The sequence below is a fragment of the Brienomyrus brachyistius genome, chromosome 14 (assembly GCF_023856365.1).
Source record: "Brienomyrus brachyistius isolate T26 chromosome 14, BBRACH_0.4, whole genome shotgun sequence".
In the NCBI taxonomy this organism is placed as follows: Eukaryota; Metazoa; Chordata; class Actinopteri; order Osteoglossiformes; family Mormyridae; genus Brienomyrus; species Brienomyrus brachyistius.
Window position 1 is genome coordinate 23,776,735 of NC_064546.1, and position 18,850 is coordinate 23,795,584.

At 53.3% G+C, this 18,850-nt stretch overlaps 1 protein-coding gene across 1 annotated transcript in view; it reads right to left on the minus strand.

Moving 5' to 3' along the window:
- Positions 1-18,850, minus strand: part of alk (ALK receptor tyrosine kinase) — a 185,896-nt gene that overhangs the window by 13,581 nt on the left and 153,465 nt on the right. Inside the window, exons 6-11 of the mRNA XM_048974091.1 lie at positions 15,217-15,348; positions 12,985-13,119; positions 12,790-12,893; positions 11,793-11,965; positions 10,844-10,938; positions 35-157 (exon numbers count right to left, since the gene is read on the minus strand). Coding sequence (XP_048830048.1) covers positions 35-157; positions 10,844-10,938; positions 11,793-11,965; positions 12,790-12,893; positions 12,985-13,119; positions 15,217-15,348 — 762 coding nt within the window. The remainder of the gene's footprint in view (positions 1-34; positions 158-10,843; positions 10,939-11,792; positions 11,966-12,789; positions 12,894-12,984; positions 13,120-15,216; positions 15,349-18,850) is intronic.

The following is an 18,850-nucleotide window of genomic DNA, read 5'->3' on the forward strand; positions in this document are numbered from 1 at the left end:
ATCAAAGTGCTACCCACGCAGTCGAGCCACTTACCGTCACTTGGGGGCGGTATTAGAATCGTCGAATGCGGATCCTCAGTGGCTGAAGGAGTGACCATCATACTCGGGTTTGACAGATCGGGTACCATGGGAACAACTGGAGGAAACTCTCCATTGGCTGAAGAGAAGGAGAAGGTATGGTCAGTGTCCTTCTGCTGTATCTACCATCACAACCTTAGCTGTGGACCTTCTGCTCAGATCTTTATCAATGGGGGAAATCCATCTGCTCTGAGGTGTAGTCTCCAAACAGATTGGGCATATCCACCATGACCATTAGCACAATTAGCATATCTAAATGATCCGGCCTCTGTTCCAAAACCTTTCGTGTGCTGGAGGAAAGCTCTGGAATTAAGCCTCTGAACTCCCCTCCAATGACCAGCAGCGAAGAGGCACTCGAGCAGCTGGGCCTCACCAGGTGGGAAGGAGCTTTGTGACCCCAGGCTACGGGAACCGGTGTGCAAGGAGTGAGTGGGGGGGGCAGAGAGGCTGCGAAAGGGCGCTTTTATCCGGGTGACTGACAGGTCAAGAGAGCGGCCGGAGAAAGCAAAGGCTGACACACGAGCAGCTCCTGAAACCTGACCGCTTTTCTGTATCAATTCATCTGTTTCTCCCAGCAAATTCATGGTGAGATAGAACTCAGCAAAGCAAATTCGCCAGGAAGCCGCGATACTTCTGGTGCAGCGAGGTGATGGCACACTAAAGGAGCCCTTTCCTATTGCCACTGCTCAATAGTACTTGTGCTACACACCTTTGAGCTCTACGCCGCAATATGAAGATACAGCCAAGCAGAGGCGCTAAATCATTTCAAATCTATTTACCCTCCCACTCGGAACCTTCATGACTCACCCCCCCACCTCCCCAAAAAAGCTATATACAGAAAGAAAATGGAATCAAGGGCTTCAAGGGATAGTTCGTGATCCTCAGGGGAGACTCTGTGAAGCCCACTTGTAGGGTAGGTGTGAGAGAGGGGCAGGTGTGGGACCCTTTGTTTAGGGCATTAAAGGTGAAGACTTGTGATGAGGGACTCAAGTTGGGGTGATGCTGGTGGCCCTGTCAGATCACACTTTATCTCGGGACGGCGCCTCTCATCACATGAAAGTGGAGCATGCTGTAGAGCAAAGATCTACAGCTGCCACCAGCAGAGCTGGTTTTAACAGTACTGAAACGAAAGATGGCCGACACTATAAACCGATCTACCAGCCCGAGAGTCTCGCATGTTGATGCTATGTATGGATTCTTCAGTTTGTAATACGCACGTATTTAGAATATGAGAATTGACAATGAGAAACGTGTAGCACGAATATCAGAAAGCGACCTGCCTTTTACAGGGAGAGCAGCAGAGAGTTTCTGAGTTTCTGACATGTTGATTGAGATTTCGGGGGCATATTCCCGCTCACCTCGCCCTCTTTAGCCGAGCTCCCGCTCGCTCACCTCAACCTCTTTAGCCGAGCTCCCGCTCGCTCACCTCAACCTCTTTAGCCGCGGTCCCACTCGCTCACCTCGCCCATTTTACCGCGCTCCCGCTCGCTCACCTTGCCCATTTTAGCCGCGCTCCCGCTCGCTCACCTCACCCTCTTTAGCCGCGCTCCCGCTCACTCACCTCGCCCTCTTTAGCCACGTTCCCGTCACCTCGCCCTCTTTAGCCGCGCTCCCCGCTCGCTCACCTCAACCTCTTTAGCCGCGGTCCCACTCGCTCACCTCGCCCATTTTACCGCGCTCCCGCACGCTCACCTCACCCTCTTTAGCTGCGCTCCCGCTCACTCACCTCGCCCTCCTTAGCCACGTTCCCGTCACCTCGCCCTCTTTAGCCGCGCTCCCGCTCGCTCACCTCGCCCTCTTTAGCCACGTTCCCGTCACCTCGCCCTCTTTAGCCGCGCTCCCGCTCACTCACCTCGCCCTCTTTAGCCGCGCTCCCGCTCACTCACGTCGCCCTCTTTAGCCACGTTCCCGTCACCTCGCCCTCTTTAGCCGCGCTCCCGCTCGCTCACCTCGCCCTCTTTAGCCACGTTCCCGTCACCTCGCCATCTTTAGCCGAGCTCCCGCTCGCTCACCTCAACCTCTTTAGCCGAGCTCCCGCTCGCTCACCTCAACCTCTTTAGCCGCGGTCCCACTCGCTCACCTCGCCCATTTTACCGCGCTCCCGCTCGCTCACCGTGCCCATTTTAGCCGCGCTCCCCGCTCGCTCACCGTGCCCATTTTAGCCGCGCTCCCGCTCGCTCACCTCACCCTCTTTAGCCGCGCTCCCGCTCACTCACCTCGCCCTCTTTAGCCACGTTCCCGTCACCTCGCCCTCTTTAGCCGCGCTCCCGCTCGCTCACCTCAACCTCTTTAGCCGCGGTCCCACTCGCTCACCTCGCCCATTTTACCGCGCTCCCGCTCGCTCACCTCACCCTCTTTAGCTGCGCTCCCGCTCACTCACCTCGCCCTCCTTAGCCACGTTCCCGTCACCTCGCCCTCTTTAGCCGCGCTCCCGCTCGCTCACCTCGCCCTCTTTAGCCACGTTCCCGTCACCTCGCCCTCTTTAGCCGCGCTCCCGCTCACTCACCTCGCCCTCTTTAGCCACGTTCCCGTCACCTCGCCCTCTTTAGCCGCGCTCCCGCTCGCTCACCTCACCCTCTTTAGCCGCGCTCCCGCTCGCTCACCTCACCCTCTTTAGCCGCGCTTCCATTCACCCACCTCACTCTCTTTAGCCGCGCTCCCGCTCACTCACCTCACCCTCTTTAGCCGCGCTCCCGCTCACTGACCTCACCCTCTTTAGCCGCGCTCCCGCTCACTCACCTCGCCCTCTTTAGCCACGTTCCCGTCACCTCGCCCTCTTTAGCCGCGCTCCCGCTCACTCACCTCGCCCTCTTTAGCCACGTTCCCGTCACCTCGCCCTCTTTAGCCGCGCTCCCGCTCACTCACCTCGCCCTCTTTAGCCGCGCTCCCGCTCACTCACCTCGCCCTCTTTAGCCGCGCTCCCGCTCACTCACCTCGCCCTCTTTAGCCACGTTCCCGTCACCTCGCCCTCTTTAGCCGCGCTCCCGCTCGCTCACCTCACCCTCTTTAGCCGCGCTCCCGCTCGCTCACCTCATCCTCTTTAGCCGCGCTTCCATTCACCCACCTCACCCTCTTTAGCCGCGCTCCCGCTCACTCACCTCACCCTCTTTAGCCGCGCTCCCGCTCACTCACCTCACCCTCTTTAGCCGCGCTCCCGCTCACTCACCTCGCCCTCTTTAGCCGCGCTCCCGCTCACTCACCTCGCCCTCTTTAGCCACGTTCCCGTCACCTCGCCCTCTTTAGCCGCGCTCCCGCTCACTCACCTCGCCCTCTTTAGCCACGCTCCCGCTCGCTCACCTCGCCCTCTTTAGCCGCGCTCCCGCTCGCTCACCTCACCCTCTTTAGCCACGTTCCCGTCACCTCGCCCTCTTTAGCCTCGCTCCCGCTTGCTCACCTCGCCCTCTTTAGCCACGTTCCCGTCACCTCGCCCTCTTTAGCCGCGCTCCCGCTCGCTCACCTCGCCCTCTTTAGCCGCGCTCCCGCTCGCTCACCTCGCCCTCTTTAGCCGCGCTCCCACTCGCTCACCTCGCCCTCTTTAGCTGCGCTCCCGCTCGCTCACCTCGCCCTCTTTAGCCGCGCTCCCACTCGCTCACCTCACCCTCTTTAGCCACGTTCCCGTCACCTCGCCCTCTTTATCCGCGCTCCCGCTCACTCACCTCGCCCTCTTTAGCCACGTTCCCGTCACCTCGCCCTCTTTAGCCGCGCTCCCACTCGCTCACCTCGCCCTCTTTAGCCGCGCTCCCGCTCGCTCACCTCACCCTCTTTAGCCGCGCTTCCATTCACCCACCTCACCCTCTTTAGCCGCGCTCCCGCTCACTCACCTCACCCTCTTTAGCCGCGCTCCCGCTCACTCACCTCGCCCTCTTTAGCCACGTTCCCGTCACCTCGCCCTCTTTAGCCGCGCTCCCGCTCACTCACCTCACCCTCTTTAGCCACGTTCCCGTCACCTTGCCCTCTTTAGCCACGCTCCCGCTCGCTCACCTCGCCCTCTTTAGCCGCGCTCCCCGCTCGATCACCTCACCCTCTTTAGCCACGTTCCCGTCACCTCGCCCTCATTAGCCTCGCTCCCGCTCGCTCACCTCACCCTCTTTAGCCACGTTCCCGCTCGCTCACCTCGCCCTCTTTAGCCGCGCTCCCGCTCGCTCACCTCACCCTCTTTAGCCACGTTCCCGTCACCTCACCCTCTTTAGCCGCGCTCCCGCTCACTCACCTCACCCTCTTTAGCCACGTTCCCGTCACCTCACCCTCTTTAGCCGCGCTCCCACTCACTCACCTCGCCCTCTTTAGCCGCGCTCCCGCTCACTCACCTCACCCTCTTTAGCCGCGCTTCCGTTCACTCACCTCGCCCTCTTTAGCTGCGCTCCCGCTCGCTCACCTCCCCCATTTTAGCCGCGCTCCCGCTCGCTCACCTCGCCCTCTTTAGCCGCGCTCCCGCTCGCTTACCTCTCCCTCTTTAGCCGCGCTTCCGCTACCTCACCTCACCCCCTTTAGCTGTGCTCCTGCTAGCCCCACATCTTATTTCATTATACGGTAATAACGACATTTCACGGCCCAACCGGGGAAGTCATTGTTGTGTTAATGTCACAAAGCCTCCTCCAGTACTAAAACCCCCAATTAAGCCCTGGAGGGGGGTCTTTATATCCGATCGAGATATAAAAGACGGACGGACGAGAACATCCATGACATGGTGGATGGGGGGGGAGCACCTTCATCTCTGACTTGGAAAAAGCCTGAAAGCAAGAACAGCGAATGGACCAGACTGGCCTACATGTCTGCTGTTAGGTGACACCAGGAGGGGACATTTTTATCTCACATGATGTATCAGCCTGGGACTCTCTTATCTCCCATCATGCACCAGGCCAGGTCATTTTTATCTCCCATGATGCATTAGGCAAGGTTATTCTTATCTACTATGATGTACCAGGCCGGGACATTCTCATCTCCCATGATGCACCAGGCTGGGACATTCTTATTTCCCCTTGTGAACCAGGACAGGACATTCTTATCTCCCATGATACATCAGGCTGGGACATTCTTATCTGCCATCGTGCACCAGACCAGGATATTCTCATCTTACATGATGCACCAGGCTGGGACATTCTTATTTCCCATCGTGAAACAGGCCAGGACATTCTCATCTCCATTGATGCACCAGGCCAAGACATTCTTATCTCTCATGATGTATTAGGCGTGGACATTCTTATTTCCCATTGTGAACAGGCCAGGACATTCTTATCTCCCATGATGCATCAGGCCGGTACATTCTTATCTCCCATCGTGAACCAGGCCAGGACATTCTCATCTCCCATGATGCAACAGGCTGGGACATTCTTATCTCCCATAGTGAACCAGGCCAGGACATTCTCATCTCCCATGATGCAACAGGCTGGGACATTCTTATCTCCCATCATGCACAAGGCCAGGATCTCCTCTCATATCTCATATCATGCATCATCACAGGTGATAGAAGCATAATGGATGCACACGTCACTAGGTGCACGTCAAGATCTCGCCTAGGTGAATCTGAAATTTGCAGTACGCCTGCTCACCCTGCTACCTGCTGTCAGCCATTACATTGGAGTGCATATTGTTATCAGGAGTGCCACAAGCTCAGTAATCGTGTCCCAGAGGCCAACATGGGTTTCTCTTTAATATTCATGCAATTTTCTCACTCCAGTTTTGAAATGAATTATATTGATCCATTTGGAACTTGAAAAGGAGGCAGTCTTTGCTTGTAAATTGTTTTAGCTGCAGGTGATGAGGAAACAACACAATAAAGTAAAATCACTGAAGCCGGCGAGAAACAAAGACTTCAGTGACGTGAAGGACCTGTGGGCACAAGATGAATGATCTAGAACCAACAATCCAAGTGCATTACATTACGGCGGAAGTCGTCACTGGGAGCCATAAAGCCCAGTGCAGTTCAGACTCTTTGTTTACTCCCTCTGAAGTTGGCTGCAGTGATTAAGCACATTATTAGCAGTACTGACAGACTCTGCGGAACTTCCTGTCGTGGGACAGGCCTCACATTCCATAACCCTCCCAGTTTGGCCAGCAGGATCACAGAGGTTGTGAACTGGTCATCTGCCGGCTTCACGATCCACGTCCCAGCATATAAATCAAAGCAGGGAATACGTGTCTTAGCGTAGTCACTGGCTGATTTCTTGGAGAAGGATGGTGTGGCACTTCCACATGCTAACAAGAGAGAATTGTTGTGACCCTCTGATGGCGATGTCCAAAAGCCTGGTTCATTCCAGCTGGAGCTGGAGAGGCACCATGGAGAACAACATCTTCATGCTCTGAAGGTGGCAAGCTTTTCCACACTCTCCTTAACAACCATGTACACACTATTTTGTAATTTCAATATTACATTTAATATATTAAAATATATGGATACCTGTCAATGGCTGAGTCTCTTAGACCACACAGACAAATAATGTAGACAAATAATGTTTTATCAGTCTCTTGATCACCAAACATCACAAAGGATGGTTAGAAGTGGCCTCCTTTTATCGCTCGCTCTTTAATCATCCTGAAAACCCCCAGTATCCCCGTGCACAGCCCTCTTCACCCCGTCATCTACAGATATCATCCATCAAAGTCCAGTGGGAGCTTTTAACAGCATACAGTACCGACGGTCCATAAATATTCCCCAAGGCGGGCGTCTCTGCACGCACCGCGGCCTCACAGCTTATGAAACAGCAGCACGCCGGTCCAGCTGCCCCCCCCCCCCCCTTGTGCCTGGCATGATGGGAGGCCCGGGCAGCCGCCATGACAGAGCTGTGACTTAATACTGCCAGCTCTCTTACTGTTATTTCATTTCTGGCTTCATTGAAGGCGATTCCCTTCAAAGCCGCTTTACTTTGTTATCGAACCTTCAGCACTTTTTTATAGTCAACTGGGTGTAGACAAGAGGAAGGCCGGGACACAGAAAGGGGTCTGGGAAGAAACGGCCAAAGTTCCTGTTCAGGAACTAGGAGCTGAGCATCACCGTGGAAACTGAAAACAAGATATCCTCCACCCCCCCCCTCCACCACCCCACCCCCCACAGGGATCTGCACCCTGGGCAGTTGCTTAGAGAAGCTGTGTAAAACCAAACATGTATGCGGACAGTTAAACAAGGCCCCTGAAGCAGGAAACAACCTCACTGATAACCTGGAGTTCTGGGTCAGTCAGAACCGCAGAAGCTGAGAGAGGCAACTTTGACCCGCTTACCTATAAATGTCAGGCCGTGTGTGTGTGTGTGTGTGTGTGTGCGTGTGCGCGAGCGGGTATACCTATCCTTATGGGGACACAAAACCGGTCCCCATAAGGGAAAACTCTATTTTATAAAATCGGTGACTGCTATGAAAAAAAATAAAAATGCAACAGTTCTTGTATTTTGCTTGGTTACTTATGGTTATGGTTAGGGCAGGGTGGGGGTTAAGGTTGTCATAGTTAGTGTTAGCGTTTGTCCCATAGAAGTGAATGAACTGGTCCCATAAGGATAGGTATACCCTACATGTGCGTGTGTGTGTCATGACCTGCTCGTCCGATCCTCCTCTGTGCCACGCCCCCCTCATTACCTCATGTCAATTGCTTGTTTTGCTAATAAACCCCCTTGTTTTGGATCTCCGTGTGCCTGACCCTGATTCCCCGGTTCCCGTTTGCTCGCCCTACACACGGTCATCACAGAGTGACAGGACTCCAAAAAGAAGAGAGGTTCCGCGGACCGAGGATCAGCGCCTCGGTCTGCTACAGGAAGTAATTTACTGGCTAAATCAGCCTGAGGTCTGAGGGGATCCCGTGGCGCTAGGTTAAGCCAGCCGGAGCGGGACCCTCTTGCAACTAATGTCTCCACCCGGGAATGCGCACCTCATAAGCGAGGTTTGGGAGAATCTCCGGCAGCTGATGGAGAGAGAGAAACGGAGGTGAGGACCCAACTGGTCTGTCCTCTCCGAAGCAAGCGAACCCCCGCCAACTCCAGCTGGCCGGAGGAAAAATAAGAAGCGAAAGGAGAAGAGACCGGAAGCCCCGGCAATCTTCCTGGGACCAGCTCTCTCTCCGCAGCTTCTCTCCCTGCCCAATATCGGGAGGAACGCCTCCCGACCCAGGATCCAGTAGGACTCGCCCCTAACATCACCGCCACCGTGAAGCTGTCATTGCGGGCAGCTCCCCCTTCCGGGGAACTCGACTGGCTCTTAAAGGGGCCAGGTCAATTTGGGTTGCCATCCCACGGGTCCTACGGTCTCTTAAAGGGGCAACGCCTGCTCTTGAGGGGCCAACTCTGGCGGCAATGTGTGATGTTCCTGTCCCACCGGTGCCTGATGTTCCTGACCCGCTTGCTGTTCCTGGCTCGCCTGACATTCCGGACCTGCCCGTGGTGCCTGACCTGCCTGTTCTGCCCGTTATGCCTGACCTGCTGCTCACAGAGGCTCCGGTCCCGGCGGCTGATGTGCCGCCCACAGAGGCTCGCGCTGCATCCGAGGCCCCCACAGCACCCCTAGTGGTTCCTGCAGCACTACCACCCTGCAGGGCTCCAGTCCTGACGGCTGCTCCGCCCGAGGCCCCTGCGGCGGGTGCTGCTCCGCCCGAGGCCCCTGCGGCGGATGCTGCTCCGCCCGAGGCCCCTGCTGCGGGTGCTGCTCCGCCAGAGGTCCCTGCTGTGCCTGTTGCACCGCCCGAGGTCACAGTTTGTGTGTGTGCGTGTGTGTGTGTGTATGTATGTGGAATATGTTAATATCACATAGTGGGGACCAAATGTTGCCCACAATGTAATAAAAACCTGTTATTTTGACGTTGCGGGGACCATTTTTCAGGTCTGTGAATGCTATCAAAAAACTAAAAATGCTAAAAGTCTTGTATTTTGTTTGGTTACTTATGCTTACGGGTGGGTCTGGGTTGGGGTTAAGGTCTCCCACAATCCTCCACACCACCATCCAAACAGACAGAAAAGCCCACAATTTCACACAATTACACCCAAGGGTCTGAACACAAAACCATGCACACAAATACACATTTGCATCTGCTTAGGAAGGCAGACAATGTAACCCATAACCCTTCAGTACTTGTTGGCAGATTTGCAAAACCAATAAATATTCTGTACTGGACAATCCCATTGTGAAGATCCATGAGGTTCTGACATTTCAGTGTATGACAGAGCAGAACGGGCCACATCACACCCTTTCAGAAAGGGGCCACATCACACTGCCAACAGCTTGGTATCGCAGCTGTTTCTTCAATAACCGTCAGCCTGCGGGATGCAGATGGGCACATTGGCACCCGTCCCCCCCAGGACGAAGCGGAAGCATTTTAATAACGACGATCAGCAGCTGTGAACAGCAGAGGACCCTCATAACAGGGTACTGAGACTCAGAACAGCTGCCCCCCCGTAAAATCACAACGGTTTGGCAGGAACTGGTTTGGAGAGAAGCCTGGGGAACACTGGTGGCTGGGGTATTCAAAAGGAACAAAACAGGTTCATAAACATAATTAACCATTATTAAAACCTAGATCCCACTGTTCATTCCGCAAAACCTTGTGGTCAATCTCGACATGGGGCTTTGAAGAACAGGATGACACGGAACATCACAACCCGACACCATCTGTACTTCCAACTAGGGGTGATTCTAGGATTTTTTTTAAGGTCAGAAGTGGCCTCCTTTTATGAACGTGTCGTTGGACCTTCACAGGCACATCAGCTACAATAAAGGACACCTGACTACACAGAAATAGCGCCATCTGGTGTGGCGCTTTAGGCCAGCGTTGTCCAACTGAATCAATATTTACGGCATGCAAGCCAAGTAAACAAAGCTCAAAGCGGATTCACAGAAAATATTAAAAACAAAATCGCAGAAATGTCCCGCTCAACGAGGTGCCCGTGATTGACGACGCCTGCGACTTGGCGGAGATGAATGCCCCGCGAATCGTAATCTCATCTCCAAACAGCTCTATCAAACAAATCACCGCGCATTGGACACGCATCATCCTTCGGCAAACCGCCCCTGCGGTGGCCCAGCCTAAACACTGCTAATTCCCGTGTAATAGGGCAGGCGCTTTAGCCTTCGTGGGTTACGGCTACGTCTACGACAGACGCCCTCGGCTGTCTAAAAGGCACCGCGGGGATGACCGCCATGTCATTTGCATATCCCTGCAGAGTCATTACGTTGACAAGCGGGACTCGAGGATAAACCCTTGGCCAACCGTACGTAATCAGCATACAGCTCCTTGCTAAATATGGTTTCCACACCGACTTTGTTGGTTTATTGAGATTCCGCCCTTGTCGCCACGGCTGATAGAGGCCCATTTGTTATTCAGTCTGGTCCCAATTTCATGAAGAAAACTAGTCAGCCAACTAAAATCATCGGCGTTTAAGCAGGAGATCTGGAGCCATTGAATCCTCAGAAGCCCCTTCCAGCTCCTTAAGGAAATGGATTTAGCTGCCTTTAAGGCCCTGTTTACATCACTGCAGCTGACAACTGCCTATCTTGGGGAGTGGCACAAATGTCATTGAGAAAATGGGAGTTGTGGCTGCCAGCCAATCAGAAGGTGGTGGGCAGGGGCCCTTCCTTCCTCAGAGCCAATGACGGAGGCCATTTTTTTCAGCAGTTAGCTCAATAGAAATGAAGGTTAAGACCATTTAACCTCAGCTTTAAAGTGATGTATTTGGAAACCTGAGATGAACTTTTTGGTCTGATATTGATCCAGAAAACAGCCGAACGAGGCAGGAAGAAAGAGTGTGCTGGAAGGGATGATCTTTCAGCGTTCCCGGAGCTTCTGTACTCACAGGCCAGGAAGCAGTCCAGGCTGAGGGAGACGTTGTCCAGGCAGAGGAGCGACCCGGGACCTGAGAGTTCCTCGGCGCTGAACTGCAGCCAGAACCTGTCCCGTGGCAGAAGGAGAAGGTCAACATATCCCCACGGCTGTGAGACTGCCAGCTGCAGGCATCCTGCCCAGCGAGCGACCCAGATGTCATCAGACACACATAGATGGACCAGTGACCCAGTTTGGCTTTGCTGCCACCCCAAGCGGTGTGTTCCGATGCTGCTGATATGGCATTGGAGCAGCAGAGACCCGGCTCGCTCACAAAGGGTACGGACCAGCATTTCCAGTCGGCCTGGCATTTCCGTCACTCCCCCGGATCCCGACTGCCCCCGACCCTGACACTAAAGCCAGGCCGACAGGCTCGTCCACTTGGAGACAGAACAGGCGTTTTTCACCGCCGTGCTTGGGAAACACTCAAGTGCCACGACTAATTGGGGGGGGGAAACGGGGGCCCTGGCTACACAGACTCCCCGGTCACTTTAAAGGAGGCATCAGAGGACACCTCGGGGAGGCCTGCCCAGCGGGACTCATTAAGCTTACACGCTGAAAGGGTTATTTCCCAGCACAGCAAGCACTCGCACATTTGCATCCGATAAAGGGGAGCAATAAATTATGCCATTTATGAAACCAGGAAAATTAACAGTAACACTGAATATTTATTCTATATCTCAAATAAAAGGATGCCTTAGCTGTTGCAGGGAGGGGGCGGCGTCCTTGGGTATTTGATGATTTGGCGTGTTTACGACGTGGGGATTTTTAAATTGAATTTTCCTGCATAAATCTGGTCGGCGGTGCGTGGTGTTTGAGCAGGGCGCATCGTGACTGTCAGCAGAACTCATTTTCGGGTTTAAGGTAAAGGCGGGAATTTCGTTATGCTTATGTCTCCAACCAGGAGGGGCGCTTTGCCTTACCAGTCCGCTAGCCTGTACAGCGGGATGACGACCAGCCTCCCGCCTGGTCCTGCATGGGCCTTGTCAGCCGAGTGCCACAGTCTCCGCCGTATGTCGGGCCCTGTGCCGTTCTCCACCACCCAGACAGACAGCTCCTCCCTGTGGAGGCCTCCAGAACACATCCAGAAACGGACCTGGGGAGTTCGGACAAATAATGTAAATAACCCAGGATCATGCTGTAAATGCTGGTACTGACCACTGTAATGGTCTCTGGCCCACAGCAATAGCGCAGACGGGCCGTTAGACAGATGGCGCAGTGGGATGCGATCCAGAACCATAACGCTCAAACGGCTCGCCGCCACACAGGGGCCGTGGGGTGCAGCTGTGCCGCTCAGAATCATTAAACTGCTCCAGCAAGTATCGGGTGCAGAAAAACTGTCATAGCACAGGGTTCAAAACAGACAACATCCTGTAATGCATAAAATATGTAAGATCAGATTTGCACCCTAGACACTGAGCAGATAAATGTATTAATCAAAGTTCATATAGAAATTATTAATAACACGTCTTAGAGTGGAAACAAAAAAAATATGTTCTTTTGCCCTGAGTGACTACAACTTTTTGTGCTTTGGACTGTTCCGTGCTGTTTCCGGGTCAGGAGAGCTAGAAAGCGGAATGCTCATCTGGAATTGCAATGCATGGTCGCCCTGTTCTCGGATCAGTCTTGCCTGTCAGCCGGTGCCACCTATCTGCCCCTCTAGCACAGCGCCGGAATCTCTCCCGACATGACATGTGGACCTGGGACAGGAGGAATCCCCATAAACCCTGATACTGCACTCCCGCTAACTCCGCCCTCCCGAGGAATGACGTCCAATTTACATGCTAGCTCAAGATGGCTGACGCTGTGTTTCATGGTACGAGTGCTAATGATGTATGAGCTCCCTCATTAGCAGCCGGTCAGGGTCCTGTTTCATTAACCTAGCTGGGCGTGACGCCATGCGACGGCTGTTCCTCTTACCATGCATGAGGAGTTCCTGAGAGGTGGAGGGAAAAGAGGGCTCCTGAGCAACGCTGCCCCCTGCTGGCCTTTAGACGGACCGCCTCTTGCAGCAATGACAGTCCCTGCGAATGCATGACACTCACAGGCTAGCTGAAAAGAGGCCCCCGTCCCATGGCTTTCAGGCTGTTTACTTCATGTCCCCCTCCCGCCTACCTCGGGGCTGACAGCTCGCGGCGGGGGCCCCTGGCTCGGAGGCCTGGAGCTTCCAGGATGGGCCCCGTGGGGAGACGGAGTGCCATCCACAGTCGCCGGCCTCAAACGAGCAGTAGCTGCCGTTGATAAAATGACCTGTCAAAGTGGAGAAAAGACACAAAAGGGGTGAGCTGTGGGGGTGAATGGAGAGAGAGCAGCTGGGGGGGGGGGTCTCAGGACAGTAGCAGAATGAAAGAATAACAGAGGGAGAGAGAGAGGGAGCATAAAATGATAGTGCTGGATGGGTGCTAATGGTCCCAGAGACATGGTGGGCAAACAGATGATAGATGGCGTCCCTCGCAGAGATGTGAGACACAGAGGACATAAAGAACCAGGTGTGAGCAGAGTAATTGGGCCTCAGAGAATCTTCTTGACTTGTCTGAGGCAGACGCAGTGGACATCAGAATGCTGTGTGTCAAGGCTGGGATTCCCCAACATGGCCGCCTGGTGGAACGGTAGTCTGTTATCAGGTTAAATAAAAGCTTTGATTTATACTGATTTGTAATCAGGTGGGTGGGGGTAAAAATTCAGCTGCCTAGGCTCTGAGAATGTCGCAAGCTCGCAGTGCACGCTAAGTCGATGCAAAGATGTCTTCGGTTTCACCACTGAATTTTAAACGGTCTCACTCGCCATAAGGGGAGGCTGAGTTACGCTGGTGGGGTCGTCTGGGGTGGGACTGCGACGGAGCACGTTCCTCACAGAAGGGCCCCATGGTGCAGCCGTGACCTTTGCGAGTGACGCTGATGTGGAAGGCGATCTCTCCCCCTAACTTCCCGGAGTGCAATCGGAATCTTTGGGAGGGAGACCACTGATCCGTAAGGTGTTCCCCTGGAGAAATGACCATTGGCCAGCCGGGAACGGACTCACAGACACGGCTGCCGTTAAACGTAATGGTGGACACATCAACCAGTGGGGGGGGGGGGGATCACAAATGTTAGATTAATTATCGAGATAAACAGAAACATCGCTGGATCACAGAATGGCATGGGAAATGCCTTCACCAACTGAAATCACAACACCATCCCTAGAGGCGCGTGTAGCACACACACACTCGCACTAATTCAGCACAATTCCTCTGATGATGTCCCCCCCCCAACTGTTTCCACTTGTTAAGTGCTTTGTTGATGAAAGTGGCAATAATTTTGCTGCCAGGATAGCGATTTAGGCTGCAGTGTGTGGAGAGAGAGAGATTGCAGCAGAGTGCAGTGAGAGAGTTGTTTCTGCTGACATAGTGATGTGAACGAAAATGGGCTCGGTGTCCCACAGATTGAACTTGTGTAAGAAGAAAAAGGTTGTACTTTGTCACAACTGCGCGCTGGACCAGTAGCCTTCAGCATTGGCCAAACTTTGGAAACAGAAAATGCTACTCTTTGCGTTGCAGGACAATTCGTAATACAAACACGGTTCACAGTGAAACTTAATATGATCCCTGGTGACGAAATGTGCCGTGGATTCACTCAGCATCTCCTGTATGCCCCCCAGGAAGCCCATAAAGCCACCCCCGCTATACCGCTTATTCGCAGAGTCCAGGGCCTGAGATGACCTCATACACAGCTGGACCCTTAAATCACAAGCCGCTCAACTTGAGCTTGGCACAGAAATATGAACGTGCAGGATCACAAGAAATATATCTGTCTGAAACATACGCAGAGCACATTTTAAGCTCCATCTGAAGGCCACAGATCCTCTGAGCTCGAAGCAAATCCGTATACCAAAAAGAGATATTTTAGCTAGGCACTATGTAACATTCCTGGTGTTAAACTAACTATTCCACATTCACCGTGCATGTCCACATCGCTTTACTTGAAAGATTAATGTCTTAAATAACCAGAATCACAGAGGTTATCTTCAGAGAAGACAAGATGGCTGCTTGATGGCTTCTTGAGTGCTCCTGTTGAATCGCTTTGCCTCTGAATGTGGGGGTAGACTAGCACACTGACTTTCAGCTGCTCCATGAACCACTGTGTGCATGTAATACATTAATTAACAACATGTCTGCGGCATTGATCTCCCAGTGTCATACCTTGCTGAAGCCCATTAATACGGGAACAAAGACTCGCTGATAAAAGGCCTCACAGGTATTCCCACAGGACACCGCGGATAACCCCAGCATCTAATCCCTCAAAAGATCCCAGATCTGCCCCCAAATAAAGGAGGGTTCAAGAGTAACATGACACAGAACATGGAACTCACTGCACATGTGTCCTTCATCGTCGCCGTGGGGACAGTCCGTCCGGAAGTCGCACATGTGTCCCATGGTGATCAGCGGTCCCTGATGACAGCGGTACCAACCCTGGAGGGTGATGTTGGGCGTGGGAGACGAGGCTGTGGACAGACAAAGGTTCAACAGCAACAGAAAACAACAGAGGGACTCAAAGGTCCAACATCAGCTTCCTTCCTAAAGATCTGAACCTGAACATAAGACCACAACATCAGATACCACTCCAGTTTGACCCTCCCCCATAGCCCTCGTTCCCGTTAATGTGATGTAGATTCCTAAACTTCTTGGATTTTAACCTCTCACAAAAAGCCCAAATATCCGTACATCCAGCACAGAGACTCCACAAAAGCAGAAAAAACACACGTGTCCTTGGCGAGGTGAATCTACCATCCTTACCATGGCAACCGCTTACTTTAATCAGGGCTCCGAAGCCGGCCGAGACAAGCGAATTACTCCCACCGATAACATGGCAGCTCTGTCACCACGACGACAAAACCAAACAAAGAAGCATCCCTGGGGGACGAACGCGATCTTGGCCAGTCAACTGTTGCGCGTCCCCTAGAAACGCTAACGGCGCCGCTTTGCATAGAGGACGGTAATGTAACGGGGGACCGGGACGGCTGGGCAGACGAAACAATGCAGGGACTGAGCGACACTGCTGATAACATCAGTTCACGCTTCAAGCGCTGACGTTGTATTTGCATATCAATGTAAATGGCTTCTGGCCCGACTCTGGCGCAGCTGTAAACTGCGACTGTTTTGCCTTTCACTGGCCCCATGATCCCCCTGGCCGGCACGCACGGAAACCGCCGGCATGTCGATGTTATGCACCGCGGCCTCCCCGATGCCCCCGGGAGGCCGGGGGCCGATTTAGCGGCGCGGGGGCCTCTGACTTCAGCTGTTTGCCGATTCTGTGGGAGCCTCGCGTCCGGACAGCAGTGAATGGCGCTCCACTGGCCTAATTAAAAGTTGGAGAGTGTGGAGAAGAACTTGGCTGACCTGAGCCGACCCAAGTCCCTTTGATCGTAAGGTTATAGCGAAGTCCTGCGAGCTGGATGTCCAGACAGAGCAGCTCGTCACAGAACTGCACACCCACCTGGAGTACATCGGGTACTGTGCTTTACATCACTCTGAGCAGATCAAGACACCTGCAAAGGGTAATCCATCCACCTCACAGCTGTTTATCATGATCAGGGACCCTGGGAGCCTGGAGCCTCTCATAGGTGGCATGGGGCACATCCAGGATGGGATTCCGGTCCCTCGCAAAACAGAGGTAGTTACTGTCCATGCCGCACCATAGACACGCAGTAAAGAGGGGATTCGAACCCACGGCATTGCAAGGGTGAAGTATTAGTGCTACCCACTGAGCCAAAGTCCCAATAGCGATTGCTCGTGCTGAGCAGCCACGATGTACAACACATGCACATACTGCGGGGAGACGCAGAAACGCAGGGGGTTGAGACCAAACGGCCATTCACAGGCATCAGACGTATGGCCCCAGTTAAAGGCCTCACACAGAAGCCCCTTCCCACATAATTGGCCTTGAAATCACAAATACCTACTTAAAAGAATATGGCAGGACGAGCTCCACACCGCGGCCGGTTCTCCCCCCGCCACACAGACTAATTGGGGGGACAGTTGTGCCCGTCAGTGTGGCAGTATCTCGCTAATGGCTGACAGAAACATGCCTCGCGGCTTCATTTACAGCACCGGTGGCTTGCTTGCTCTGTGCCCTCCCTGTTACCCTAATTAATGTCCTCCCGGTATGGCACGGGGGCGGCGGCTGTGGCCTCGACCCCGAACGGGCTTTTAATCATCCCACGCGTGGCAAAAACAGGGAGTTGGGAACAGGGAGGGGCTCGATGGGCGGCCGCATGCACTGCGACTTGATAAGATGCCCCCTCCCCCCACCAGTCAGGAAGGTGTGAATCCGCAGGCGAGGATGTCGTTAAGGGAAGATGGGATGCAGGTGGGGGCGGTTGGCTGGGGGGGATGGTGGTATCCATGCACCTATCTACTCTAAAGGATGATGTATGTCCGCAATGGAGACGCGCAGGTTAACGGAAAGCGGACACCAGCCATGATGGATGGTAGCATGGCGCTGCGGTATCTGTCACAACTGCCCCCATTCTCCACACCCGGTCATGCTCCAGGCATTGGCCACCAGGGGGCAGTATGGAGCAGGTTGACGATGGGCCTGCTGAGTTAACGCGGCAGCCCCGCTCCCACGACAGAAATCTCGAGGTTGTTTATACGTGTAGGTCAGCCGTGTGCTCTGAAGCAATTTCAGCTGAGGTCACTCTGTGTGAGAGGGGGCAGCGGGGGTCACAGACAGAGAGATAGCTTTGGTTTACATGGAGATTTTTCTAATATAACACATTCGCTTCCAGCCTGCTTGCGTGACGAGACACAAACGCAGCACTCAGCTGCATCTCCATCAAGCCCAACTCGTGCTGTCACACGTAATGAGGACGGCTGTTAGATGAAGACAGACATCATTATGCTGCTCTTAATGCTGTTTATTACCCGGCTTATAAACTCATAAGTAGGCTGCAAAATTAGCTGCTGCAAAACATGCTTTTGATTTATAAATATCATTACTGGAGTCTATTAATCTAAAACCATCCTCCATTAAATATACCAATAGCAGACCGCCATCTTTGGAGGCTTGATCCTGATTGGCTCCGACTGAGGGGACTGGTGAGGTCACTTGGCCTGGTAAGAGGCTCAGTCTCTACGCTGGTGATCGGAAGATCAGTGGAGCCCCGGCCTTGGAAGAACTGCTATATGTCTGTGGCTGACCCTCCACTGTGACCCCCCCAGTCTATGTAGAGCAAGACGGGATTAGCGAGGAAAATAACTCCAATTCCAGTGTACCTGTACTCATGCTAGTGCAAATGGTAAATAAAGGATTTATTATTATATACGCAGAAGCACTGAGGGAGGTAAAAGCCAGCGGGGGTGCATTCAGCTAGGGGACCAAAAACATTTTGGGGGGGGCAAAATGGCATTTGATAATCAAACAATGGTTCTGTTTCATAGCTTCGCCACTAACAACACCTGCGAATAGACTGGCACTTCCCCCGCTGAGAAATTATCTCTGCTTCACAATTCCGGAAGTTTCCGGGCCTAATTTGAATCGAAAAAATTGGCCGTCTAGCACAATTTGGGAAGTTCGGAACTTTTATTTGAATACGGAATGCAAACTGCCGTAAAATTTTTGCCGTGCGGTAAGAAGGGATTTTATTATTCATTTATCCAAATGCTGCTGTCGTGCATGTTGCTGCACCATGAACTCGGGAGTGAACTGCAACCCGCAGTGTAACCTCTGAGGAGGTGGTGGAGGAGATGGAGGGGGTGGAGAAGGAGGTCTGTTAGTGTTTCTTGGTTAACCAGGGCAAGTCAGACAGTGAGGGGAGGAAAGACTTGGAAATGGTGAACGCGGAATGATCTAGAGCACTGAGTTACAGCAATGTAACCAATGGGACGCGAGCCAGTGATTGGCAGCTGATGATAATACCCACCCCCCCATCCTACAGCTCCACCATTATGACCTATCACACCGGGACCTAATCAAGTTTAAAGCTGAGGTGGTGAAGACCAGTC